The sequence below is a fragment of the Calidris pugnax genome, unplaced genomic scaffold (assembly GCF_001431845.1).
Source record: "Calidris pugnax isolate Ruff unplaced genomic scaffold, ASM143184v1 scaffold118, whole genome shotgun sequence".
NCBI classification, from domain to species: domain Eukaryota; kingdom Metazoa; phylum Chordata; class Aves; order Charadriiformes; family Scolopacidae; genus Calidris; species Calidris pugnax.
Genome location: NW_015090855.1, coordinates 443,212 through 470,634, shown reverse-complemented (window position 1 = coordinate 470,634; position 27,423 = coordinate 443,212). Strand labels below are relative to the sequence as shown.

The 27,423-nt window shown below is 45.6% G+C and overlaps 1 protein-coding gene across 1 annotated transcript in view; it reads left to right on the top strand.

Annotated features, from left to right (window-relative positions):
• SLC13A3 (solute carrier family 13 (sodium-dependent dicarboxylate transporter), member 3) overlaps nt 1–26,826 on the top strand; it is a 29,676-nt gene extending 2,850 nt beyond the window's left edge. The window contains exons 2-13 of the mRNA XM_014943815.1: nt 7,573–7,838; nt 8,203–8,366; nt 14,736–14,802; nt 15,530–15,715; nt 16,630–16,755; nt 19,086–19,181; nt 20,956–21,060; nt 22,042–22,139; nt 23,481–23,593; nt 23,955–24,116; nt 24,460–24,597; nt 25,182–26,826. Of these exons, the coding sequence (XP_014799301.1) occupies nt 7,573–7,838; nt 8,203–8,366; nt 14,736–14,802; nt 15,530–15,715; nt 16,630–16,755; nt 19,086–19,181; nt 20,956–21,060; nt 22,042–22,139; nt 23,481–23,593; nt 23,955–24,116; nt 24,460–24,597; nt 25,182–25,367 (1,707 nt within the window). The 3' untranslated portion in view covers nt 25,368–26,826. The remainder of the gene's footprint in view (nt 1–7,572; nt 7,839–8,202; nt 8,367–14,735; nt 14,803–15,529; nt 15,716–16,629; nt 16,756–19,085; nt 19,182–20,955; nt 21,061–22,041; nt 22,140–23,480; nt 23,594–23,954; nt 24,117–24,459; nt 24,598–25,181) is intronic.
• Nucleotides 26,827–27,423: the final 597 nt, after the last annotated feature.

The following is a 27,423-nucleotide window of genomic DNA, read 5'->3' as shown; positions in this document are numbered from 1 at the left end:
GGTGGATTTTGGGAGGTGTCCTGGCGCCTGATGGAAAATGTGTGCCCTTAGCTGCACTGCTCGAGTCAGATGGTTTCTCCTAACGTGGTGCTCAAGTCCAGCCTCACGCTCTCCTGGGCAGCCAGGCCACAAGAGCTGCTTGCAGGTGTTCAGCAAGCTCCGTCTCGGAAGGAATTCAACTAACTGGGCTGTTGCTGGCATTACTGGGAGGCTGTCCCAGGCAGGGCACTCATGGAAATCAGGCTGGGGCAGAAGCTTCTGGTGTTGTGTAGTCCTTGTAGCATCTTCATGCTACTAAGTATGTGCACATCTGGAGTATGGGAGAGTTGGATGGGCTGGAGAACCCCGTGTCCTGTGGGATGGTTGGTTTTCTGCCTCCCAGGGTGTTAAAGAAACTGGTAGGAGATGAGAAGCAATGAGGCTCAGCCCTTGCTAGTCTCAAGATGAGGTTTCCCTTGTGAGAAGGTGTCTTACAGGAACCTCTGCCCTGGGGATGCTAAAATCTGTTCCCACATCATGTCACCATCTAGCTGCTCCCCACTGGGATGCTCAGCAATTTTCTTCTCCCAAGGGACTGCAGCCATAAAAAGCCACCTGAGCTTCACAGGCAGTTTCATTGGGATCTGGTGATCAAGAAATCATGACCTGAAGTTGATCTATCAGAGAACCACAAATAGGATGTGACTTCTTGGATTAGTGTGTACTTCTGAGTGACATCCTGTGGTCTGGGTGAAGTGGATTTTTCCAGTGAAACCTGTACCTGGGTGACATCTCCCTGGAGACAAAATCCTTTGAGAAAAATCATCCGTCAAGTCTGACCTTGCTTGTTGCTTCTGAACTCAGCACCCGTACCTGCAAGCTGCTGTTAAAGCTCTCGTTGGCTGTCACCCTGCAGTGGTTCTTCTCCAGGTCTCTGTGTGAGACCCTTCATGGAGGGACAGTGTTAGGGCTGATGTGATGCTGATATTACATTGATAGCCCTTGTTATAGCTTGATGCCCTCTGGAGGTTGCAGTCGTGGAGAGGGAGGCTTGCATAAGTGGTTTTGTCTGCAATCTCCTTTCCCTTAAATAGAAAAATGAAATTTCTGTCTTGTGGGTGGGTTTGCTGAGAACTCAGAGCGTGCTCCCCCAATGCGGGCTGGAGCAGTGACTTGTGTCCATCACATAAAGCAGGAGAAGGAAATGTTCTGTGTGGAGCCACTCCCCAGGAACCAGTTCTCTGTGCAAGGGTCTCTGTCACCTCCTGCTGTGGTTGCTGCTGAAATGGCTGAATATTTGTCCCGTCAGTGGAAGTGCCTGCGACCCCCCTGCTCGGAGGGCTGTGAATGATTGCAAAGAGCTCGGGCAGGGCAGGAGGGGCTGGAGGAACTGTTCTGCTGGAAAGGGCATGGGGGGCACTTTTAATGAGCTGTGCAAAGAGCTTGTTCCAACAGCTTCTAATGAACTCAATGTCTACAGCCTCTTGGCTTGGTAACAGCTGAGGCAGCCAAATCTGCTAAAAGGAGCTCTGAGCAGGCAAATAGGGCCCCATGCCTTCAGAAAACAGACTTGACTTCCTCGGTGGCCATAGAGCAATTTAAAATTAACTTGGATGTAATGAGTCCTCCTGATTAGAACAAGGAGACTTTAAGAACTTCCAGAAGAAAAATGACATTGCTTGTGCTGGAAAGCAAAGGACATGAACAGTCTCCAAACGAAGGCTTTGTGGGGAAAGGGGGCGAGTGGGGTGGTGGGCTGGCAGCGGGGGGTTCTGGGAGCTGGATCCTGGGCTGGAGAGCATCTCAGGAGCACGGTGGGCAAGGAGGGAGCAGCCTCGTGGGTGAAGTAAGTGATTGTAGCCCGAGGATGCATTTCATGCACGAAGTCCATCTCTGCTATGTACGTGCTTGGTGATTTAGAAAGGCCAATTTCATAAATCTGGAAACAATGGTCAGTTGAAAGAGATAAGAGGAAGAACTTCAATGGGGAAAAAGCGGTGACGACTAGAAGTTGGGTGACTACATTTTACCACATGCGCTCTGAGCTTCAGTCAGGAGAGAAGGGAGGCCTGGCAGAGAGCGAGCTGGCACAGAGAGGAAGCAAAACAGCGATACTTGGGGAAAAAGGGAAGTTAATGAGAGTCAATATTTACTGGAAGCAAAGAACCACAGAAAACATGACAAGAGATGTGAAAGAATTGAGAAAGAAATCCACGGGCAGGGTGTTGAGGGTGGTGAGTGGTGTTTTGAGTGTGTGGCACAAAAGGAGTCTGACTTTGGTTGCCAGATGGGCAATGCAGGAAAAGCCATATTCAGTGAAGTGTATTTTGTTCTGTACTCAGGAAAGTGCTCGTAGTACAGTCCCATATTATAACATGTTGTCCAATAATGAAATATTTTTATTATGATAGTAGCTAGAAGGAATTAATATGCTTGCATCCAACCCTGCCTACTTTAAAATCTACAAGTTTAGGCAACTTCCATACAGGAATTTTGTAAGAGCTGCCAGAGGAGTTTTGTGAACCAATAAAGCAGGTGCCTTTCAACAAGCCCCAGGGTAGATGGAGATCACTGGAGAGCACTGCTGGTCACAGGTCAGGCTGAACCAGAGTCCCTCTTGGGAAGCAGATTCCGAAAAAGGGCTTTGAGTTGGCAATATGTAATTAGTTGAACATGGCTACCAGACTGGCTACCCACAGCCAAGAGGGCTAATGTGATATCTGTGTGTATGGACATGTAGCAGTTGAGGAAGAGCAGTGAGGATCTACCAGGCTACTCTTTGCTGAGGTTGTGGCTTTCACCAGAATGCCCTTCCGATCTGGCTTCCACAGCTCAGAAAGGCCTTTGACAAATTGGAGACACCTCAGGATGAGTAAAGGACTGGAAAACAGGCCACGTGATGAAAGTCTGTGGGAGCTCAACCTATTTCTTTCAAAGAACATAAGGGCAAGGAGTAACTTGATCGCTCCCTTGAAGGCACATCCATCACAAGCAGAGTTTGGATAAGGGTTGCCCAGGTTAAAGCATAAAGGAGGAGCATATGAGAAGATGCAGAGTGGAAGCTGAAAGATTCAGATTATCACAACATAATGTTAATAGTGAGGTGAATTAATTATAGGAATGGCTTATGAAATTTGTGGCAGGTTCACCATCACTGAAAATGTTTATTTTTTTTCTAATCAAACGTGGTAGATCTTTCTTAAAAACAAAACCAAACCCAGACGCTGAAATGGACATTTGAAAGGGGAGCCCTGCTATTCTCACACAGGGTGTCAAGTCATCACACTGTGCTGTTTTAGCTTTACAGTCCATGAATGTTTGAAGATGTAGGATCTACTGCTGCCTCCAAGGGAAGGCGTGAGCCTCAGACCTCTGAGCCTGGGAAGATTTTCTCCAAGAAGCCCATTTCTTTTTTGTCAGTAGTTTCCTATGTGATCTTGGTCAATTTGCCTACTTTCTCTGAGCTTCAGCTGTCCCATTTCCAAAATGGAGAAAATTAGAAATTCTGTTTTTCCGCCAACTACAAAATACTTCAAGGAGTTTAATTTAAAGTGTTTAATAAGCCTTATGTCTTTTTAGCATAGCTCCAGAGCAAAATATCTTCCCAGCAGCTCTTCCACCTTGTCCCCTTGTGTTACTGGCCCCTTTCTAGCCACTCTGCAAATACCCAGTGGGAGCCAAACAACTCTGCTGGCAGGAAGGCTGGTAAACAGGGCTTGGTTTGTGTCCAGATTACATCATGTTTGCAGGAGCTGGGTTGGTAGAAATCAGATTCGCGTATCCATTGTGCTGGTGAGTGGGAGGTGAGAGGGAGATGGCCGGTAGAGCAGTCACACCTGCAACGTGAGAGCAGTTCTCGAGTGAGATGCTAAAAGCCACTGGTACTTTTTTGTGCTGAGTAGTTCTGAGTATTGCAGAGAGGATGTTCCTTTGTGATGGTAATAAGATAAAAGGGTTTGGAAACTCCAGTTCCAGCCAGAATATCTCTTGGTGTTGGGATTAAGGTCCTGGAGGAGCCTGGTCACTTGTTTGCTTGGTCATAGAGGGGAGGGGCGATGGGGAGAGCCCGTGTGGGGGTAGTGAGGCAGTGATGGTCATGTAACATGCAAAGGTTGATGGAGAGAAACCAAAGCTTGGCAGTGCCTTTGGGTAGGGCATCTTCGAGTGCTGGGTTTGTCTGGTAGGGGAGGCTGTGGGCACTGGGCAGGGAGCCCAGTGCTGCCCAGGAACTATCTGGGGCTGGTGGAGAACAAGGTCCAGCTGATGCTTCTGATGTCCCCTTTCAGGTTGGTGGTGGGGACTTGTGGCACGTGGATGCCTGTTCCTTGGTGCTACGCCTGGGCGCGCCGGTTCACCTTATCTGACCCACATTCCCTGCCAGCATCTTCTTTCCCTGGGACACCTCATCTGCCCTTCCAGGAGACCTCCTGTTCCCTCCAGCTCTCCTGCCCACGGGAGACTACCTCGTGGCTTGGCTTCCTCTGCTGTAGCTCAGCAGGTCCCTCGGTGTGGAAAATCCCCGGTGCTTTCAGTGCAGCGAAGGCAGGATCTGTGTCTGGAGGGGCAGAGGTCGTTCCCAAAGCTCTTGAGCAACAGGAAGGAGAGCTGCTGTAGTCCAGGGCACTTAGCTGGAAATCATTAAATGGTTATAGAATTAACCCAATCACAAGACCCATTTTAAAGTTCGTGTGTGCTACCATTTTCCCCCCTGAACTTTGATAGACTTATCTTGGAAAAAAATGAAAACAAAACCGCAGGGAGGTGAGGGGAGTAGAAGGAGCCTGACAGTGACACAGCAGAGGGATCGAAGGGGAAAGATCATGTCGGGGTGATGGTGCTGCACACCAGAGTGGATGCAGCCCAGACTGTCCCTGGGCAGCCATGGCCATCTCCCTAAATGACCATTCTTCTGACATTTGTTAGCATTTATTGCTTGCATACTAATTAACATTTGCAATATATCTTGAAACCAAAACCCTTTCAATTTAATATAGAGTTTGGTTCAATTTTATTAGTGGTTTTAATTTTATTTTTTTTTATTCTGGAGAGTGCTTGCTCCCAGTCTGAGTTACTTTGAAGTGGTCTTGTTCCTTTTTTGTTCAATGATGGTGCTATCTTAAGTGAAAAACTTGTTTAATATAGGTGCAATTTGTCCTCTTTTGGGGTAGAATAAAATGGATAAACAATACTACATCTTTCTTTTTCAAGTGGTTTGCAATTGATCCATATAGGTTTCAAAATTTCAGAAAAACCCTCCGTGTAGCAGTTCGTTCTGCCCTGTTTTGGTTTTACCCCTTGGCTTTTGATTTTGCAATGAACGTTAGTTATTAGATTCATGCTGTGTTTCATTGTAATGTTTTCCAGAACATTTTCCATACACCAGAGAATAAATATCCCTGACTTCTAATTAGTTTTCTAAATTGTATTTCATCTATTTCATCAAGTCAATTAAAGCCCTTGCTGATACACTCTTATATCAAGGAGTTGTTAAATATTTTCAGTTGCTCTACTACTGTAAGAGGCAAAGTGTCTTCATTTTAAAGTTGACTTTGGTGCAACTTTCCTTGCAGAAAATTGAAGAATATTTTGCCAGTGGGAGAAAAAATTATTTATGCGGCCCTTAGAGATCAATTGGAAAGGGCTTAATGAGAACAAAGCTATTTCTTTGGTGTATAAAAAGAACTAGAGTAAAGAGAAAATATCGGCTGCCATGGGAATGAAGTGACTAATCTAATGTGCAGACATCTTAAAACATGATTCTTTATTTTTTCAAAATTTAGCACTGCCAGGTTTTCTGCTCTGGTCCTGCTGGTTTGGAGGAAGTGAAGCCATGGGGAGCTCATGGGAACTGCCAGGTGCCAGGGCTGAGCCCTGGGAACGTAAAGGGTTTACTTCACAGTATGTCACTTTACTGGGATCTAAAATTAGGACTGCAAATGATCTTTAAATCCAGATCTTGGGAACTTTACGTGAAGTATTGGCTCTGCCGTAATTAATGTATTAAAAAAAAATCCAAGCAAATTACTCTCAGTTCTGTGATATTCACGTTTCCATGTGCACCAGCACACTGGAGCTTTGCTGCTTGTGAAATGCAAAGCCTGAGGGCTAAAAGCAAATCAGAAATCCTGTCATTCTTGCCAGTTTTTGAACACTCACTACAGATGTATTGAACAATAAATCTGTATCGGTTTCAGTTCACTCAATTTTGTGCACCCAGTGGGTGTCAGGGTAGATTCTGCTCTTTGGCTTTCTCCATAACCATGGTTATTTTTTATCCTCAGTTTGTGGAGGTGTTACTGGGCTGGTGTCTGCTCTGGGACTCTGGGGATGACCACATTCAGCTGAGGGCTGAAGTGAATTGTTTGCAGGTGGCCAGGGAAGTTGTGTCTCCACCATACCTTTTCAGCTGCCTCGCTGCAGGCTCCAGCACTGCGGCTGAGACCACGTTATCCCCAAAATGCAGCTCCACGCAGGTCCCAGCCGACGATGTTCCCAACCCAGCCACACCAGGGAGCAGAGCCATCATCTCCCTCACGAAAGCCCCAGCAAGCCCAGACCTGGGTGCCGGGGAGGAAGGTCCAGGCTCAGGGACAGAGGTGCCTTTGAGTAACAATTCAACCTGTCCAAAAAGCTGGAAAAGTGGTAAAATAAATAGCTCTGTGGGTTCCAAATGACTCTCAGCTGTTATTTATAGCACTGTGGGCACTCTGCCCCGCAGTTGCTGACAATATCCCCGTTCAGCCGTGCTGGGCTCCCCCTGCACCTCCCCAGGGTCTCCCCTCCTGGGCTTGGGGTGGTTCTCCTGACATTTTTTCAGCCGTGGCTGTCGTGACAAATGGCTTTGGTATAGTTTGAGCCTCCTGGGCGGATGAATGAATTCACGGTGCAGGGGCACTGGGTTTCTGCCAGCCTTGGCCCAGGCTGGGGCGATGCTGGGCATGGGCGAGCTCCCTGCCCTCAGGAAGCGATGTGACACCAGGGCGCTTGATTTACTGGTTTCCGTAGGGACTGGGATGGGTTGCTGTCAAATGGTTTCTCACAGATCTCTTGGCAGACTCTGATCCAAGAAAAGAAACCTTTCTGTGTGCCTCCTATTGCAAGCGTAGGGACGGACTCGGTACATCCACCTCAAAGCTGTTTTTCCATAGACATGCAAAGCATGGTCTGTGGAAGTGGGGAAAAAAAGCACAAACGTGTGAAGTGCTGCAGGGTCAGATATTGGGACACGTAAGGATATTAGCAGCACTTGATCTAGCAGCAGTGCCTGCTGGGGGATTAGCACCTGAATTCAACGTGGATGGGCAGCTCCTGCTCTCCAGAGCTTCCTTGGCTGATGCCCCAGTGCAGTGCCACCCTACTACATGTAGGAAGCTCAGGCTGTTGAGAAGAGTTTGTTTTTTCCTGAGGTCTAAGAGGATCAATGTAAGTCCTGAATGCAATATAGAGGGGAAGATGTTGCACTTGATGGATTTGATTTGGGAGAAATACGCTATCCCTCAAGGAGTAGCTGATTTGCTTTTCTAAGTGTCTCCAAGTGAAAAGATGTTTCTGTAATGCCATGTGTCTGACTTTTCTTCTCTCCTCCTTTTCCAGGAAGGAAGATGTCTCTATGTGATCCTGCTGATGGCCCTGTATTGGTGCACGGAGGCTCTGCCCTTGGCTGTGACCGCTCTGCTGCCCATCGTCCTCTTTCCCTTCTTAGGGATCCTCCCATCTAACAAAGTTTGCCCACAGTATTTTTTAGACACCAATTTTCTCTTCCTCAGTGGTTTAATCATGGCCTCAGCCATTGAGGAGTGGAATTTACACCGCAGGATTGCGCTCCGGGTCCTCATGTTGGTGGGAGTCCAGCCAGCCAGGTGACTATGGGAGCAGGGGGACCTCCATGGGGGACGTGAGCTGGAGGTGCTTGGGAAGTGGCTCTGCTGTGGTGGGCCATGATGCGAGTGTCTCCCATGCCATGGAGCTGCCCACATCCCCTTTTCTCCAGCTTTTTGAGTTTATTCAGCTGTTTGCCTTTGCTCAGAGGCCAGCAGAGCATGAGGAGAATCGTTTGGTTCAGCCCCAAAGTTGTGCTCCATCCAGTTGCAGGATAGTCACAGAAGTCCTTTTTGCTATTAGTTTTGTTATCCCTGCACGTGAGCTTTTCTTCCTATAGCTGTAATAGATCAGAGAACTTGCCAAACTGAAGAAATTCAGCTTTTCCTTTTTTCTCTCTTCCAGACTAATTTTAGGGATGATGTTGACAACGTCTTTCCTGTCCATGTGGTTAAGTAATACTGCCTCCACTGCTATGATGCTTCCAATTGCAAATGCAATTTTAAAAAGCCTCTTTGGGGAGAAAGACACAACTAAGGATATGAACAGGGATACTGAAGAAAACCAAGGTAATTAAGACAGGGCAGTGGTATAAGCCAGCTGAGGTCTGCCCATCTGCCATCAAATACCCCCATTTTATTGACTTCACTGGCACAAGTACCAAGTTTCTTAGCTCCAGCTTGATCTCAATGCTGGTCCCATTTTAATACACTCTTTATGATCTCAGTGAAAGGGTATTGGCATAAAATTCCTGTTTATCCTGCCCCTTCCTCATGTCATGCCGGAGGCAGCGCACATTGTCCAGAGTTGTCTGGAAAAACCAAGAAGTGGTGATGCCCAGCCAACCTGCTCCATGAACCTGCTGCTGGCACAAGTTACAGTCCAGCTCTGTGGGCTTGGTGGTGATGAGGGCTTGTTAGGGGTGCCTCGCTGTGGGGACAGCCAGCGCCAGGGAGGGCTGGGGATAGTAACATCTGGGCAGATGAGTGCCACTTAATGGTGTGTTGCTGCAGGGACAGGCAGGGGACTGTCCACCAGCGAGAGCAGGGCAAGGGTGGGGATGGTGGCCCCTCTATGGCACCACACAGGGCTGCCCTGGGCTCATGGAGAGGTGAGTTCTCCTCTCATTTTCCTGTTTGTTCCCCCACGAAACCGGAGCCTGAACTGGAGGAGAAAGGGAGGATGGAAGGGAAGGCTGGTAGGTTAAATATCTATTTACAAAGTGCTTTGTGATTTCCCAGCTTGATGCTACTGCTTGGTGTTGCTCCTGAGTAGGTCATGGACAGGCTGGGTCAGGGGTATGTGGTCAGACAAGGTCTTCCTCCAGCCCCCTCTTCCCAAGTCATTTACCAGGAGTTTGGGCTTCTGGCAAACAGAAGCGAAGTCATGAAGGCCCCTTTGCAACTTGTACTGGTAGTTGGAGCAGTAGTCACAGCTTCTCTTTCTTGCACTAATTAGTAATTCTTCTTCTGTGATTTAAAAGCAATGGCTTTTTGGTTCCCACTGAGTCCTAAGGCAGAAAAAATGAGTCCCCAGAAGAAGACTCAGACGTGCATATTCTAATAAAGTTATAATTAATCATTCATCATATGTGTCTAGCAAACATGAGATACTTGCACTCTCGGTTGCTTTATTGCATTTTCTTTGTGAATTTTTGACCGTTCACATCTATTAAAATCAATCCCACTGACCTTCTTGCTATAATTTCTTATTCTGTAGAAGCATTGTGTCGTCAGTCTGCTTTTAACCTACTTGACCCCATCCTCTGAAATTATTTGACTGTGTAGTTGTGACTGTAAATACAGTAAGGTTTGGGAACATGTAAAATGAAGACCCCCGTTGTCCTAGACACTTGCAAGCACTAAATTAACATCCTTGGCTCACAACGCTTACAGTGGTGAGAGAAACCAGAAAAGGCAAAGGGAGAGGCATGCAAATAGAAGAATGAATAAAGTGATGCTTTCCAAATATCATGTGATGGTGTGCTGATGCATTTTTATTTTGAGGTAGAAACTTATAAAAGTAATAAATACAAGTGAAGGAGGAGGAGTTATCTGTAAAATGTTCAACATCAACAGATGTTGTTGTTGTAGACTTCTTGTAGACTTGTTATTTGTAGACTTCCTTTTTGAACCTTAGTGTCCCAAGGTGGACTCCTCCTTTTCTGTAATCTCTCTGAATGAATGAGAAAAGCTGAGTTCCTTGAAGGAAGGCCTAAACCTGAAGTGAGTCAAAAGCAACAAATCCGATGTTACACCTAGGAGCGGAGAGGTGAAGGTGAGCTTTCTGCAGGGGCTTCCTGGCCGTCGGGTGTAATCTGCCCTCAGGGCTGGTTGCACGTCTCCAACTGGGCTGTTGAAGTTAGTTTTTTCACAGACCTGATGAAACCTGCCTGAATGTTAGGAACGTGCATTCGAGAAAAAGGAATACTCATTTCATAGCTTACTTCATTTTTATAATCTAACTGAATTGTAATCTGTGTTCCAAAAAAAGACAGGCACATTTAATGGTGAAGGGAATGTATGTGGAAGCAAATTTTTACAATGGTATATGATAGTTTGCAAATCGGTTTGGATATTTTTTAGTAATGCTGTAGTGGTGTCCAGGAGGCTAAAAAATACTTGGGTGACTAAAATAAAAATTAAAACTAGATTAGAGAATGTGTAGCATGTAAAAGCATTTGATTTTCTGAAGAAATCTCAACAAGTGTATGAAGCCAGCTTTGTGAAGGGCTTTACTCACACACACGGTGCCAGAATTAAAGTGGTGTCCCTGATCAGTCGGTCACATTTTTTTGCTGATGAGAGAACCTCAAGTGGTTGCAGTCACTTATGTCCACGCTCAACCATGTGGGCAGCATGTTATAGATCAGTAAATATTTGCATGCTTATGCCACTGATAGCTAAAATTTGGTGTACGTTTTTTTTCATTTTGATGCTATTGGCGTGGGCAGCATGTTATAGATCAGTAAATATTACATGCTTATGCCATTGATAGCTAAAATTTGGTGTACTTTTTTGTTCATTTTGATGCTATTGGTTGCTGATGGAAGAATGAGTTAGATGAGCCTTGGTGGCTGGAGTCCCAGATGGTTCTGGTTGATCTAAGCAGGGTTATAAACTGAACACCAACAGTCTTTTTTCAACTTCTAGAACTTTCCTTCTGGAGGTGGGTTATAGATTCCCTACAATTCTGTCTGACATTTCCAGCCCTAAACCCAGATGGTGTGATAGATGTGTGACAAACTGGAAACTGCTGTGCTAGTGAGCCTGACCATCTCTCCTGCTCTCTGCCCACTAACCCATCATTGGCAATATCTCATTTCTCTGAGCAGCTTAAATATTTCCAGGTAAAAATTGCAAAAAACTATTTCCATCCTTTTTTTTTCTTGCGTAGAGAATATCTTCTGCAAATTTGAGATAAAATATAGTCAGTACTTGATGTCTTTTGTTGGGTCACAGACCTGGAAATGAGATCCCTAAAGAGGCAGGTGGGAAATGCGCATTTTTGGACACAGCTGCCTGGTTTGGCTGCTGAACCCAGCCTGTGCTGGCAGGGTACAGCCCCCAGTCCTGCTGCCTGCACCCCTTGGTGGGTGGAAATCTTCCTTCTCAGGCCTTTTCAACTTTTTAGAAACAATAAAAATGTCACTACAGCCACATTTATTTAGGACAGGCTATTATGCCTCTAAGATATATGAGATATTTGGGTGGAATGGCCACTGAATCTTTCTGATACAGCTCCATGAGAGATGTGTACAGCCAGGTCCTACCTCAGTGGTCTTTGACCTCTTCTGACTTACTGACTGTAACGATTTCCAACTTCTTTTTACAAGGTCCATAGGAAAAGTTCGTTCTGCAGCAACTCAGGCTTTCCTTTGCACGGTTGCCTTTTGCAAACCTTCCTTGAGAGGTAACTGACAGATGGTCCTGGCAAGATGAGGTGGGAGTTTGGGCTTAGCAGGGAAAAAAAAAATAGAAAAATTGTTATGAGGTAGAATGAAAGGTTGCTGATGGAAGAATGAGTTAGATGAGCCTTGGTGGCTGGAGTCCCAGATGGTTCTGGTTGATCTAAGCAGGGTTATAAACTGAACACCAACAGTCTTTTTTCAACTTCTAGAACTTTCCTTCTGGAGGTGGGTTATAGATTCCCTACAATTCTGTCTGACATTTCCAGCCCTAAACCCAGATGGTGTGATAGATGTGTGACAAACTGGAAACTGCTGTGCTAGTGAGCCTGACCATCTCTCCTGCTCTCTGCCCACTAACCCATCATTGGCAATATCTCATTTCTCTGAGCAGCTTAAATATTTCCAGGTAAAAATTGCAAAAAACTATTTCCATCCTTTTTTTTTCTTGCGTAGAGAATATCTTCTGCAAATTTGAGATAAAATATAGTCAGTACTTGATGTCTTTTGTTGGGTCACAGACCTGGAAATGAGATCCCTAAAGAGGCAGGTGGGAAATGTGCATTTTTGGACACAGCTGCCTGGTTTGGCTGCTGAACCCAGCCTGTGCTGGCAGGGTACAGCCCCCAGTCCTGCTGCCTGCACCCCTTGGTGGGTGGAAATCTTCCTTCTCAAGCCTTTTCAACTTTTTAGAAACAATAAAAATGTCACTACAGCCACATTTATTTAGGACAGGCTATTATGCCTCTAAGATATATGAGATATTTGGGTGGAATGGCCACTGAATCTTTCTGATACAGCTCCATGAGAGATGTGTACAGCCAGGTCCTACCTCAGTGGTCTTTGACCTCTTCTGACTTACTGACTGTAACGATTTCCAACTTCTTTTTACAAGGTCCATAGGAAAAGTTCGTTCTGCAGCAACTCAGGCTTTCCTTTGCACGGTTGCCTTTTGCAAACCTTCCTTGAGAGGTAACTGACAGATGGTCCTGGCAAGATGAGGTGGGAGTTTGGGCTTAGCAGGGAAAAAAAAAATAGAAAAATTGTTATGAGGTAGAATGAAATATGTGTCTTTGCAGAGCCAGCACTAGGCTTGAGTGGGATGGCCTTGGGGTAAGGGTGTTGGGGGATCAACAGTCAACCATGGGTTAATCTTTGTCCTTCTGATTACATCCCTCCATCACGGCATCTTTGGGATGAAAGCTCAGCATGTGTGTGTCCAAGCCAATTAACTCCAATTCAGTAAATTAACGATGTGTAAAACATGACATTGCAAAAATCCTTGGTTCACTGAGCTGGAATGAGCTCGGTGTCTTCGGCCCACACATGAATGAGTCCAGAGACTTTGACCACTCGCTATTCTCCATGCACTGCTTTTGGTCGCTGGTGCGTACACAGGTAGAAGAGAATGGTGTCTTGGCCTGAGGAGGGGTGCAGGGAAATCTGAGGACTGCTGGATGGCAGCACCAGGAGTTGGGGTCTGCAGGCAGTGGTCTGCAGTGTCCAGGGAGGTACAGGGACACAGGCCTCTGGGCACAAAAAACATGCAAAGAGCTAAGAAAAGGCAGCAGAGCCAGCGGTGACAAGGAAGGACCACCTGGGCTGAAGGTGGATAAAACTCACAAGTGCTCCAGTCCCGAGGAGGAATATGGAAAATGGGGTTTAATAGCACAGCTCTACTCCCAACCTCAGAAGGTCAAGCCATGAGCCAGGACTGCAAATGTTACAAGCCTTAGTGTGAGACCTGGTAAAAAAGAGTGATTGCATTGCATGTCTGTCTTAATTTCTGAATGTCCCATATGTATAGGTGTGGTAAAGTGATGTGTACCTCCCAGTTTACTGCCAAAGAGAACACTAGTCAAAATACACCCTTTCCTCAAGTGCTCCTGAGCCCTGCTTGTGTTCGCTGTGGTTGGTGATAAGGACAGTGAAGGTCTGTGTGAAATATGCAGGAAGCGGTGACAAGGAAGGACCACCTGGGCTGAAGGTGGATAAAACTCACAAGTGCTCCAGTCCCGAGGAGGAATATGGAAAATGGGGTTTAATAGCACAGCTCTACTCCCAACCTCAGAAGGTCAAGCCATGAGCCAGGACTGCAAATGTTACAAGCCTTAGTGTGAGACTTGGTAAAAAAGAGTGATTGCATTGCATGTCTGTCTTAATTTCTGAATGTCCCATATGTATAGGTGTGGTAAAGTGATGTGTACCTCCCAGTTTACTGCCAAAGAGAACACTAGTCAAAATACACCCTTTCCTCAAGTGCTCCTGAGCCCTGCTTGTGTTCGCTGTGGTTGGTGATAAGGACAGTGAAGGTCTGTGTGAAATATGCAGGAGGGTCCCTGGGAACTGGGTGTGCAATAGAGTCCCCCCGGGGTGGCCCTTCTGTTGGGGACCTGTAGCTCAGTCTACAGGGGCTGTCATTTACGGAGGGGGTGATGGGCTTGGGAATGGTCCTCGTGGTTGGGGTGGATTTCAGAGGACCTGGTACAAAGCCTAATCCCAAAATGTGTCTCACTCTTGTCTTTAAAGAGGGAATTACAGCTGTATGGTGACTTTATGTTAGGTGCCTGCAAGGGGTAAAATCATCATCCCTTGGGAATGGAGCTCCACAGCAATGGAGCTGCACCCTGGGGAACATGTCTTACAGATACATCAGGCCCAAGAGTGTTTCTTTCTATGAATGAGCTCTGCTTACCCCAAAAAACCACCCCAACCCCATGACTTGCTAAGGGACACCCTGGAACTCCTGGTTGTATTAGAAGATCCCAGAGCCTGACCAGTAGCAGAAATAGTAGAAGGACTGAGCACCTCTGGGTGTTGGAGGAGAAGCTGGGTGCTGCAGTGGGACCGGAACAGTGGCAGGAGGAGACAGACTTGTTCATCCCCACAGGGTGCTCCTGACCCTGTCCCCTTTGTTTGCACAGACCCCTCCTCTGTAAATAGCAGTTGTTCCCTCCGTTCCTCTGTTTGGTTCAAGGAGAATTTTCTAGATGCTTTGAACTGTTTTAAAGTCCTCATCTTTCTTTTTCAGCATCTTTACAGCAGAATAAACTTTACACTGTACCAACTGAGATGCAGTTTCTGGCAAGTACTGAGGAGTAAGTTAACTATAAAGTTTGTATTAGAGAGTTGAAAGAGAGAATTATCCCCTGAGCTAGACCAAGTTTTAGGAATTTGAAATACAATCATTGAAATGTTTTGATTATACCAAACGTCCCAATCACTAGTAGCCTGATGATAGATGCCCTCCTCTGTGTGTCCAACATCCCTCTGCATGCCCAAATCATTGCAGAGATTTTCCAGCCACTCTGAAATAGCAGCCAGAGGTGTCTCCTGCTGGGGAATTGTGACTTGGTTTTCAAAGGAACATCAAATGTTTGAAGCCTGTGATGTAAAACCCACCAGGATTTACACACTGCTGATGGTCCTGCTTTGATAGCAACAATAAGAAGGAAGCATCTTTTCAGGAATAGATGTTTCTTTCCTCTTGGTGCTATCAATTTTTATTTTATTTTTTTCCTTTTAGCAGTCCTGTGGACTTTATGCTAAGTGTTACAAGGTGCTGAGGGGCTGGGCAAGGCATGTGCACCCTCAGCTCCTACGGATGGGTGCTGAGGGTGCTCTACCCTCTGCCAGGCTGCCAGTCCCGAGTGGCAGCTCACCGAGCAGACCCCTCTGCTGCACTGACCTGCCTAGGTGTCCTTGAGGACAGTATTAACTTGGATTTCTAAAAACTGGGAATTTTCCTTCTGTCAAGGCTCTGAAGTGGTTGCGCTGTATTTAAAGCAGAGCTTTCACTGGATTCTCTTTTGGACTATTTTAAAGCAAAGATCTGACGGAGGAGAAGGAGGTTACCAGTGATGGTCTCGCAGACTCAAAGAAGGAGGAGGAGTACAAAACGAATATCTGGAAGGGTTTCCTCATCTCAATCCCATACGCAGCCAGCATCGGAGGTACAGCAACGCTGACGGGAACTGCACCAAATCTCATCCTTCTGGGACAGCTGAAGAGGTATGGGAGCCCATCCTAGAGAGCCCTGTAAATCCCGGAAAACAGACACGTGTTCTCCATCCCTGTAGGAAATTCTTTTATGGGCCAAGAACTAGTTTAGAAAATTTATGTCCTTCCAGAACATTTTGAGAAACTTTGTGAGCAGATGAAAGCAGAGTGGTTGCGTCAGCCTTAGCTGTAATAAACAGGTTTCCAGTGTACCCAGCCAGGCTCTCGGCCAAACTGGTGCATATGTGCTTCACCTTACTGATGCTCTTAATCCTTTTGAATTTAATGGGACTTGACTACATGCTTACAATTAATCTGGTAACTGTTTTGAAGAAACAGGCCGTGTAGTGTTTTGAGATCAATTATATCTACTGCTGTGTGGTAGAAAGAAAAAAAAGGAACCTGCTTCTTCTTACTGTTTTCTTAGTCATAAAAGATGCCTCCTGTGTGTGTAGAAACAGAGATTTGTGCCATCCTGAGCACCTACAGGTATTTCTTAACTTTGCTGGCCTCTACAAGTAGTTAGTCCAGGCTCTCCTAGGCATGCACAGCATCCTTATGAGGGTTATGTTCAGACTCCCCCGCAGTTATCACAGCAGGGTTTAATCCGGGGTGTTCGGGGGTATCACTGTATGAAAGCATCAGCCATCTGGAGAGAGATCTTTTGGATCTTCCTGTGGAGACTTGCACAGCTGGGCTGGGTGAGCTGCGGGTGGCAGGGTGGGCTGGGGCGACTTGTCCCAACACAATGCTCCCCAGATCTCCTAGAGCCCAGCTAGCTGCTGCTGCTTACGGAGGAATCGTTCTTGGATGCACACTGACAAGTTTGTGGGCTATTTTGCTGCTGATTTCAGATGTCTGTTTACCCTTAAATTGAAGGGTTGTTTTCCCTTCTTGGATTAACTTGATTTTTCCCGTTTGCTTAGTTATTTTCCAGAATGTGATGTGGTGAACTTTGGTTCTTGGTTTATGTTTGCATTTCCTTTAATGCTGATTTTTCTTCTCCTGGGATGGCTATGGATCTCCATCCTGTATGGAGGAATTAACCTGAGGTATGTGTATATTCACTGGATGTATACGTTGTCTGGTTATACCACCATTGTGAAATACATGTTCGTCATGATTCTCATACTAAATCTACTGATACCACCCAGGATCATCTCCTGGATGGTGGGGAGTTTCATAACTAACTTCAGGATGCTGATACTATTCAAGTTATCTATTTTTAAGAAGCTGATATGCAACAGAAAGGTTTCAAAGCTATCTCATAGTTGTATATACTTTATCTAACTTAAATACATACATGTACAGGGTATGTATTATATATTCATTCAGTTAAACATACAATTTTTAAAGGTTGTTTTTCTGCCTGCCCTGGGCCTGTGGCAGATTTTCATTGATGGAAGGGAAAGCAGGATCAAACTTTGAAGACCAGCATAAAATCTTAGTTCCCTTGCAATTAGTAGCAAAAATCTCATAGAACATACAAAACCCCAGGATTTCTTCTTGGGGCAGAAACTTGGGTTTGGAACAGATTACTTCACTACAGGGCTTAATTTTACAACAACATGTTAATCTGTAACTGAGAATAACATGTTTTTCCAGTAAATCTTTGATGGATACATGCAACCCCTAGTGTACACTACTTAAAATGGTTGCAGCATTGCCGTGCTCGCTCATTTGGAGCCCTTGTTCCCCCTGCAAACCCTCATGTGTGATAGTAACAAACTCACGGTCCTGCTTCCCCCAGGGACCATACAGAATTTCTAGTATTTAGAAAAGTCTTTAATTGTTATTTTGAGTTAAAAATGCAAATAAAAGAGGGGGGGAAAAAAAGAAGAGAACAGGTGTCCAAATATTTACATTGTCTCAGAGGCAGGAAAAAAATCAATGGGAAAGTTTCAATCCAGAAAATGCCAAATGCCGGTCCTTGAATTGCTCATGGGGCTTCACGGGAGGCTCAGTGTGCTGCTGTGGGATGCTCTGCTGGCTCACAGCCACTCTGCATCACGGGCCCAGGGCTTGTGTGATGCAGAACCTGAATTTCCTTGTCCTATGGTGAGGGTTGGGGCATGGCCCCACCATCCTGCTGGCGTGGCCTGGGATGGTCAGGTGAGGGAAGAGGTAGCTGTGTTGGCCAAAGCCCCGGACAAAATGCAAAATTGTTCTTGTTCTTGGACAACGTGATCCTTTTTGTTTTGTTTGGCTCGTCTCTGTGAGCACAAAGCCTGGCTTTATTGGGATAGCTGGGCCAGCACAGATACCAGTATTCCCCAGTGGCGGGGTGCCTCGGAAGAGACATTGCAAAGCTGTAGCCGAGTGTCTGCAGGAGTTTGTGGGGCTCCTCTGACTGTCACGACTCAGGGACAGTGGCTGGACTTTCTATGTCCTTGGTTTCTGCAGCACAGTACAGGCAGATGGACATCGCTGCAACAGCAGGTCAGCTTTGCTTGAACCCAAAAGACATTAAAAGGCTTAAGTACGGGCTGTCTGACCTGAGATTGAGCTGTTGTTAATAACACCCCCCCCAAAAAAATAAGAAATTGAAGGAGCAGGTAGATCTATTTGAGGTTCAGGAACTTCTGAATGATCAACCATTCATCCACATAGGAGATCCAGTTGCGATGTCCCTTTGAAACAATGGATGAGTGAAGGAAGCACAGGCGCTGTGGGGCTGGATGGATGCATCTGATGCAGAAAGTTGGGGTTTGTGGGTTTAATCAAGGTGTGACAGTCAGGGTTAGAACTCAGCGGCATGGGATGTGATGGGAGATGAAGTGCGAGGTATCAATATATCATTTGTATGCACATACTGCAAAGGATCAAACAGTGTGTGCAGTCAGCCTGGCTGGGCTGAGAGGCTTAGCCAGGAGCACATTAACATTCCCGGCCAGTTAGAAATTCCTCACATTTTTGTTGATCCTCAGCAGCACCCAGGAAATTGCAAGTGACTTGAGAAGTGAAGGGACAGATTAATTTTTCTGTGTCACCCTCTTCCTAGTTATTCTGCCCAAGTAGGTATCTGCTAGAGATGAGGAAATCCTGCAATGCTGGCTCTTTCTTTTGGCAATCACAGCCCATGCCGGAGGAAACAGTTCAGAATATAAATGAGAGGAAACTTCCTAACCTCTGCAGGATCTCCTTTTATGAATATAGAGAAAAAGGATATATAAAAAAGGGCCTTATTGCCTGTGTCTGCACCAGAGACCTTTGTCATCAGTCTTCATGATCTGAAGATAATGCAAGTGGAGCCACCAGAGATGTGCAGCTCTGAAACATGCAGAGTGCATGGTGTGTGCATGTGCTGCAGTAGGAAATGCAGCTTTTGCCATGTGTAAGGTATGTTAGAGGCACGTAAAGATATAACTCTGTTTCTTGGCAGGGGCTGGAGAACAAAAAAGTCAAATATAAGAGTGGATGCAGAAGCCCGAGCCAGAGAAGTGATAAAGGAGGACTATCAGAAACTGGGTCCAACAAAGTGAGTCGTCAAGTCGGGACTGGAATGAAAAAGAAATCAAGTGGGTTGGAAGTGTCCTGTCTTAACAGTGGAGAACTGGGGGAAATGGAGTTCTTTAGAAGAAAATGAAATAGATGTTTCTACTCGAAGTGTTTGTAACCTGCTGAAGTTTGCTTTTTTGAGCGCTCCAGCCTCTCCACCTTCACTAACAGAAATAATTGCAAATAGCAGCTTGTACTCAATCTTCTCAAGAACAAAGTTTGTATTATAGAGTGAATTCATGCTGGGTTGTTTAATTACTGTTTGCAATTTTTCTGCTCTGGGGACAAAACCAAGCCTGTATGCGTTATGTCCTAACCAACACAGTCTGAATTTTGAAGGTTTGTGCACACCTCTTGTGCGAAGCAGGGAGCATTTGCTGAGAAGGCTGATGAATCATATGATAGATATGAATCATATGGATTGTGGATATACTTTAAGAAAGCTTAATAGCTGCTCAAAGAAAGTACATGGAAAGAAGTCAGATCCATGTAATGGAAAATATTATTTTCATTGAATAACTCATTCAACTGTATTAAGTGAAGAAAGAACATGACTCTTTTAGCTTCTTTTAGTTTCTCAAAGGTATTGTCTTCTGGAAAAAGCTGGGTGCAAATTTCAATGATGGGGATCATATTTTGGAGAAAGGGACCAGCAGAAAGAAACATGAGTTTTAGACTTCTGAGAAATGCCAAAAAAGGGGGAGGCAGGAAAAGCTGAGTGTCTCCAAGAATCAAACCCTAGGTATGTCCAGCCAGCAACTGATATCCTGGGCAACCAGGGCTGGTGAAGGTTTTTGAAGCTGTGGGTCTTAACCTTAAATGGTCTGTGTTTCTTTATCTGTAAAATAATATTTTCATACTCATGGCAATGCTGTGAAGATTCAGCGATGTTTGTGTCATGCTATCGACGTTGTAATTATTGCTGTTGTGGAAAGTGGAGTGGTTCTTCAAAGACAATTGTCTGTGCCTGTGCTGTAAATGAAAGAAATTGGTTTATTTGTTCCATTCAGTACATTATCGAGCAGCCTGCAAAATGTCTCTGAAAGAATCAAAGTCCCCCTTTGAGGTCTAGAAGTGAGAAAGTCCATTAAGCTGTGCTCTACCAATTTGATTAGCAACCCCATAACTTAATGCAAGTGGCCTCTTCCCAAGGGTTTAAATGTCCTTCCTTGTGCTTGGAGAGATTTTAAACAGTGTTTTGAGGCATTGTCTTGGTTAAATCTTGTCTCCACTAGAGTCAAGCCTGATACTTAGAGAATGGTCTTGCCATTTACCCTGCTGTTTGTCATGTATCTAAGGGATAGTGTTTAGGTGTTGACCTTGAAGTTTGTTCCTGCTGTCTCCCATATGATCTGAATGTCAGACATCCATTTACGTTGTTTGAACTGGAGTGAAACCATCCCTGACTGACCGTGCCTTTGGTCTGGTCCATGAGAGAAGTGTCCATGAGAGGCTTCTTGGCCCTTCCCCTCTCCCACAGCCAGAGGGTCAACCTTGAGAACGCCTGTTGTGACATCTGGGCATTCCTGATGTCCATCTTGTCTCTCCTTATTGTCCTCCAATAAGAGATAATGGCTGGCAAATATCAATATTTGCAAATAGATTTACAATCTACTCCAGCGTTTCCCTGTAGTTATTTTTAGAAAAGTGGCCTAACGTCTCACCCAAACTGCATCCTGAGCTCAATACTTGTCCTAGCTTGGATCCACCTCTTCAGCACATCAGCATTTTAACTGCATTTCTTTTCATTTTAGGTTTGCCGAACAGGCAATCTTCTTCTTCTTCTGCATGTTTGCAATCATGCTTTTCTCCAGGGATCCCAAATTCATTCCAGGTTGGGCAAGCTTGTTTGCACCAGGGTAAGATTTTATTTTCATTCCTCTGTCACATTTTTCAAAAGCATTTCCAAGTCATTGAGATTCCTGAGTTTCTGATTGCATTGCCTAAATATTACTCAGATTTTCTGGAATAAATTAAAGTGAGCTTCAAGTAGCAGACACAGCTTTATTCTCTGTCTCCCAGAGCAGGTACATAAAGCCCGGTGGGAAGCTGGCATGTCTATCTGAAGCCATCCCTAGGGTGTTAATGTTGGGAATGCTGTTTATAGGTAGATTTACAGTGAAATACTGCATTTTTATGCAATCCAGTGATTTCACTGGAGGTCTGGAGACTGAAGAGAGATGGCAGGAGCTGACCTCAAGTGCTGTCCTGTCTTTTTGGCAAGTTTGTCTCCCTTGTGACATCCATACCTTGATGAACGGATATATCAGCTGGGGAATGCTAAAGCTCAGAGAGTGTTACTTCTTAACAGAAGAGACCTTCGTAGCTTTTTTAAAATTAGGCCCTAGCTTAGTGAATGATTCCTTAATACAACAAAGTAGTTATGGACTTTTTCCCCATCAGTTAATAACTCCTTATGATGCTTAAGTTCTTTACTGGAGGGACCCTGCCTTTCACCTCAAGAGTCTGAGCATTTTGCAAAGAGCTCATTTAAGTAAGACAGTTTGGGCTCTGCCTCTCTTCCTCCCTGCAATGAGCTGAGGAGACTTGTCCTCACAACCCCTCATGAACTGACTGCGACTCCACAATCAGAGCAGCCAGAGCCTCAGTGTGGGGGGGATTAGATCTTGGTTTTTACATTTGTAGGGCAGCTTTTCCAGGGGGTTCATGGCCCATTGTAGCTTGACAGGGAATTAAAACAAAAAAAAACCTGTGAACAACGAGCATTGTTCAAACCTGATGTAAACTTGTAATCTTCTTTGCTTAAAACCCTGTTCTCATAAACTTTGTAATTGTACAAGCTTGTGCTTCTTACAAGTGTTTCTGCTGCTTTTGGACAGGTTTATCTCGGATGCGGTTACGGGAATCACCATTGTGATTATACTATTCTTCTTTCCTTCACAAAAACCTTCCTTCAGGTGGTGGTTTGACATGAAAGGTGAGTAGGAGACCCCTCCAGGCAGGGGCTCTGCCCTTGCCTGTGCTCTGGCAGGGCAGGCATGGAGCAGAAGCCAAGACTATCTCCCCTTGGACCTGCCCCAGCCCCCAGCAGCTGCGCTGGCCATCTGGAGCAGCGTGGTTTGAAGGTGCAATTGGATCATACAGGGACTTTTTTTTCTGAAGTGCCAGAAGAGGTTTAGCAGTCACTGACCTGCTGCCGATTGCAGGAGTGACTCAGTTGCTCGTGTAGCTGTCAGAGATGATGCCGTGGTGGGTTGAAGCAAACTGAAATCGGTGTTGATTTACTGTAGCAGACCTGATTGTGAAATGGAGGTTTGGTTACTGACTCCCAAACAGCTCCTGTCCTTCAGCTGGGGGCATGAATCTCTGAGAGGGCAGAGCTGGAAGAGTTGTCTGTACTCAAAACTAGGAGCCCTTTCTCAGTTCCCAGAATGATTTAGAATTTAAAGTCCTAAAGCCCAAAATCTCCAGCAGGTTTTGGTACCAGGAGTCTTTTGAGACCTTGGGTCTGTCCTCTTGAGTAGCAATGAGATGAAAATTTTAATTCATAAGCCACTTGGAATAAGAGATGGTCTTAATGTGGAGATACAGATGATGAATGCCCTTCATGGATAGTGCAGCACTGCTTGGGGTCTGTGGGAACAAAATACTGGCTGCTCTGAGTCATGCACTTGTGTTGTGCTGTCCATATGCAGGAAGATGTTTAATCAGGCCTCCTCTGGATAAAATATGCGTGCCTTTGTTCAACAGAAAATTACAGCTCCATTAGTGCATCCTTCCATATGACAGAGCTCACTTCACCATGTATTAAGAAGTGGCCTTTAGGGGACATGAGCTCTTTGCTATAAAACTTGCTGGCTGTTGAACGGCAAGTGGAAAATTAATAACATCTTCATAATTCAAATGATAGAAAATTTCCTTCTTTCACAGACTCCCTCTGTTGAAGACAATGTTTATGTCTGTTGCAGAGAGAAAATTAACCTGATGTTAAATGTTCCCCCAAGAAAGCCTCAAAGAAAACTTTTAAGTGCTAGAATTTCTTTTATATTCCTTCTTTTTAAAATCTGTTATTAAGTTAAATGAAAACTTTTAAGTGCTAGAATTTCTTTTATTTTCCTTTTTTTTTTAAGATCTGTTATTAAGTTAAATGATCTTTTAATTGTCTAGCTTAAGAGATTCCATATGTATATTTTGTCAGCAACTCATGATTAATGAGTTTCAGCACTGATGTCAGGCTCATGATATCATCCTCTCAGATGATGACTGACATACTCCTCTTTGGGTGGGTGTTTGACATGGGGGTTTTGTCTTCATCTAGCACCAAACACTGAGACGCAGCCCTTGCTGACTTGGAGGAAGGCCCAAGAGACGGTGCCCTGGAACATCATCTTGCTGCTTGGAGGAGGGTTTGCCATGGCAAAGGGCTGTGAGGTGAGGCCCGCTGCAGATACTCCCTTGCAGTCATCCTGCCCAACAGAGTTGTATCTTATCAGGGTGTCACTAGGGGTTCTTATTTGGCTATGGGAAATTTGTGTCTGTGGGGTCACAACACTCGAAGGACACGTTTCTCAACTCCACGTGACAAAAATGTGCAGCAGATAACTAAGGGGGTTAAGAGACCTTGCAACTCCCTTCAGACTGCTTGCTGTGAAGTGCCCTGAGGACACTGCATGTAGGTGCTTGTGTGGGTTGGTGAAGATCATATGTAATTTGCAGTTCTAGGAGAGGGTCCGTTCATCTGCAGGGACACAGGAGCTCCACTCTTCAGCTTGTTTTCTCTTCCCTTCTGCAGGAGTCTGGTTTGTCGGTCTGGATAGGAGGCCGTCTGCACCCCTTGGAGGGTGTACCACCGCCCGTGGCCGTCATCCTCATCACGATTGTCATCGCCTTATTCACGGAGTTTGCCAGCAACACAGCCACTATCATCATCTTTCTGCCTGTCTTGGCAGAGCTGGTAAGGTAGTCCCATGGCAGCTTCTCTGCTCTCCTCCTTGCTCTGTCCCTTGGATGGGCAGGTTTGTGTTGCATCTGTGCTGGGACAGGCACTGTATGCATCTCCTGCTCCTGGGCTTCAGGCACTTTGAAATCCATGGGGGTAACAAAGCAAGTGCCTGTAGTGTGATGTGGACACGGAAGGATAATAATCCTTGAGATGTTGTTGGCGAGATATGTGATTGTTTATCATGGAGTGTAGGATAGAGCTCTGCACGGTGCACGGGCTATTTGCATTCTTTGATGTATCTGCCTACGCCTCCGAATCCCATAGGTACAATTGCTGTTCCTTTCTGTTTTTCAAGGCCATTCGTCTGAAAGTAAATCCCCTCTATTTAATGATACCAGGAACTATAGGATGCTCCTACGCATTCATGCTGCCAGTCTCAACGCCTCCTAACTCAATTGCATTTTCTTCTGGACACTTGATGGTCAAGGATATGGTAAGTTCTTTTAAATGTTGCTGAAAACAATCAGTCTGAGTGGGGTGTTTAAAAAAGGAATTTTCAGGAGTGTTGCCAGTTCAACATGTACTAAAGTGAAAAGACAGAAATCTAATACTGTTCTCAGCAGTGTTTGAAGGAACAGGTATACGGAAAGAGCCTTGTGAAATTTGGAGCTGCTGTGGCTCCAAATGGTGACAAAGTTGATCTTGAATGTGCTCAGCATCTCCCAGACCCTGCTCCTGTTTCTGCCAGTGTCAGCAGCTCAACTTCCATAAGTTTCTGGGCACAGGAAAAGTTCCCCAGCACAGAGAAATAAAGTTTATGAGTAAAATTAGGCTCAATCCCAGTTCCTGCTCACATTCCTGAGGCTAAACAGATGTTCATGTTTTTGATGGATCAAAGCTTCATAAGCATCTGCAGAATGGCCTTTGAGGCTTAAGAAAGGCCGCTTAAGATGTTGCTAATATTAACGGCAATTAAGCCTTCCATTTTTATAATGTTTATATTCAAATAGTTTCATGCTTCACATGCTGTAGTTGTCCAGTCTAAACTCAACAGTTGTCTTTGTATTTCTTTTGTAGGCAAGAACTGGGTTGCTCATGAATCTTATGGGAGTTCTGCTTCTTAGCTTGGCAATGAACACATGGGCCAAGAGCATCTTCCAGCTGGGGACCTTCCCTGCATGGGCCAACATCCATGCAGAAAATGCCACCTCACTCTTGACAACTGTAGAAAATGTCACTTTAAGTGCACTAAATAAAATATGAACAAAGCCACCCCCGGGGAAGGACTCACTCACTTAGGACTTGGGCACTGGAATCGTCAGAGTATGCACAGGAGGAAAGCCCCGTGGCTGCTCACACTGTATGGGACCCTCTGGTTTAATTTTATTTTTAGAAATACTGGTCAGTGTCGCAACATCCATTTGTTTTTTTCTCTGAAGATCTTTCCCCACCTTCCACAGGTACCAATCGGACTCTCCCAGAGTCCATCTGTCGTAGGTGGTTGTTAACTGGACGACCCTGTAAGCGTCAAGCATCTTTGGGTTGCATCTCTCTTGGGCAACCCTGTAAGCATCGAGCATCTCTCCCCCCCAATGAAAGCTAGAGCTTTGCAGCTCCAGCTTCTGATACCCTACCTCGTTTTGGAGAGTAGCCCTGGGAACAGGGTGGAGGCAACTGGATTATTTACGTGCAACCCAATGTGAGTGAGTGTATCAGAATCTAGCCGGGGGGAAGGCAGCGTGGCCGGGTGCTTCTAGCAGGATGTGAAGGATGGGGTCTTGTTACCATCTCATGAGTGATTTTCTCATGGAGGATGAAGACTATTTCTTCAGGTTTGTGTGTGAAGGGATGATTCAGGAAATGCGTTGGTGGGACTCGGTGCCTTACTCCGTGCTTTGGAAACAGGAAGGCAACAGTTTGTTTCCAAACGTGTTCAGTGTTTTGAAAACCTGGGACAGTAATTGCTGTTTGGTTCTTTGCACTGAGTACACAGATGAGGGGTTGGAACCAAATTAATTTCTGACGTAACTTTGGACATCGGTGGTGTTTCACTGGTGGTGAATGTGGCCAGTCTTAGGTTTGTGAGATTGACTCACTCATGAGCGACCCACTGAGTCACAGGTCAGAGGACAAGTTGCATTGGAATATTATTGAAATTTCTGAAAAATAGGCTTTGATTCTTAACATCTTTTTAAATCAGATTGCTTGGGTACTTTCAATGAAAGCATTGCAAATTGCTTGTGATTTAAATCACCATTTTATCTGATCTTTTTTTTTTTTAATTTTCTGTAGGAATCTAAAATATTTAATTTAAAAGATCAGTCATTGAAATAGATGGCTTGAGAGACAAAGGATATGATTGCTGGATTAGGGAAGGTGAGCGACTGGATCCCTGTGCTGGGACAGATTTCTCTGAGGATGTAAACTGGTGGAGCTGGTGAGGTGGTCTGGCCCGGGGCAGGGATCCAGTGCATCCCCCTGCTTCTGTGCTGCTGGTAAACCCCAGGACTGGGAGAGAGAGCTGACAGGGTGATGCTCACCAGCCACAGCTGCTGCTGCGGGGCATTACCCTGGGGTTGCATGGTAGGCAGGGACTTGTTGGGGTTGAACCGAGACTGCCAGAACCGATTGAAAATAAATCCTTAATGTTCAACAAAATCCTTAAGTTCAACAAAACCCTTAATGATTGTGGAAAACGTACAATAAAGCACATTTGCTAGCATGTCACATCGTCCTGTTTGCTCTGTACATTGAGAGGAGAAAAGCAAAGCCCAAGACTTCCCCTCCCATAGCTTTGCCCCCTGATTTGGGCAGTGGTTCCCCAGGAAGTCTCCTTCTGGGTCTGAGCCAAAACGGAGCCCTGTTAAGTAGAGGGGGAGTGGGACTCCCACGAGAGTGGGAATGCTCCTAGCCCTGTGTCTCGGGCTGCTGTGGTAAAGATGCAGCCCCAGCAGCTGCCTTTGCTGGGGATACCCCGGACCACTATCTCGTGTCCTCAGGGCAGCTGGGTTTGGGCACTGTTGCCCTGCATGGATGCTCCTCGTCATGCCTCAATGAAGATGGGCTGAACGGGGAAGGGAAAATTGCTCCCTGCAGCTGCCTTTCCCAGCCGGCTGTCCTGTGAAGAGCACGGCATGGCTGTCCCGGGGCCAGGGAACGGGCTGTACCCTGCGTGGCCGGGAGCTGCAGGAAGGAGCCCTGCTGTCCCCCTGCCCTGCTGTGACTAGAGCTGCTGCTGCGGGGGATCGGAGCCCGTCACTGGAACAGAGCTGCCTCTGTCCCTGCAGCCTGGAGGACAGGCAGCGAGGGCCTCGGGCAG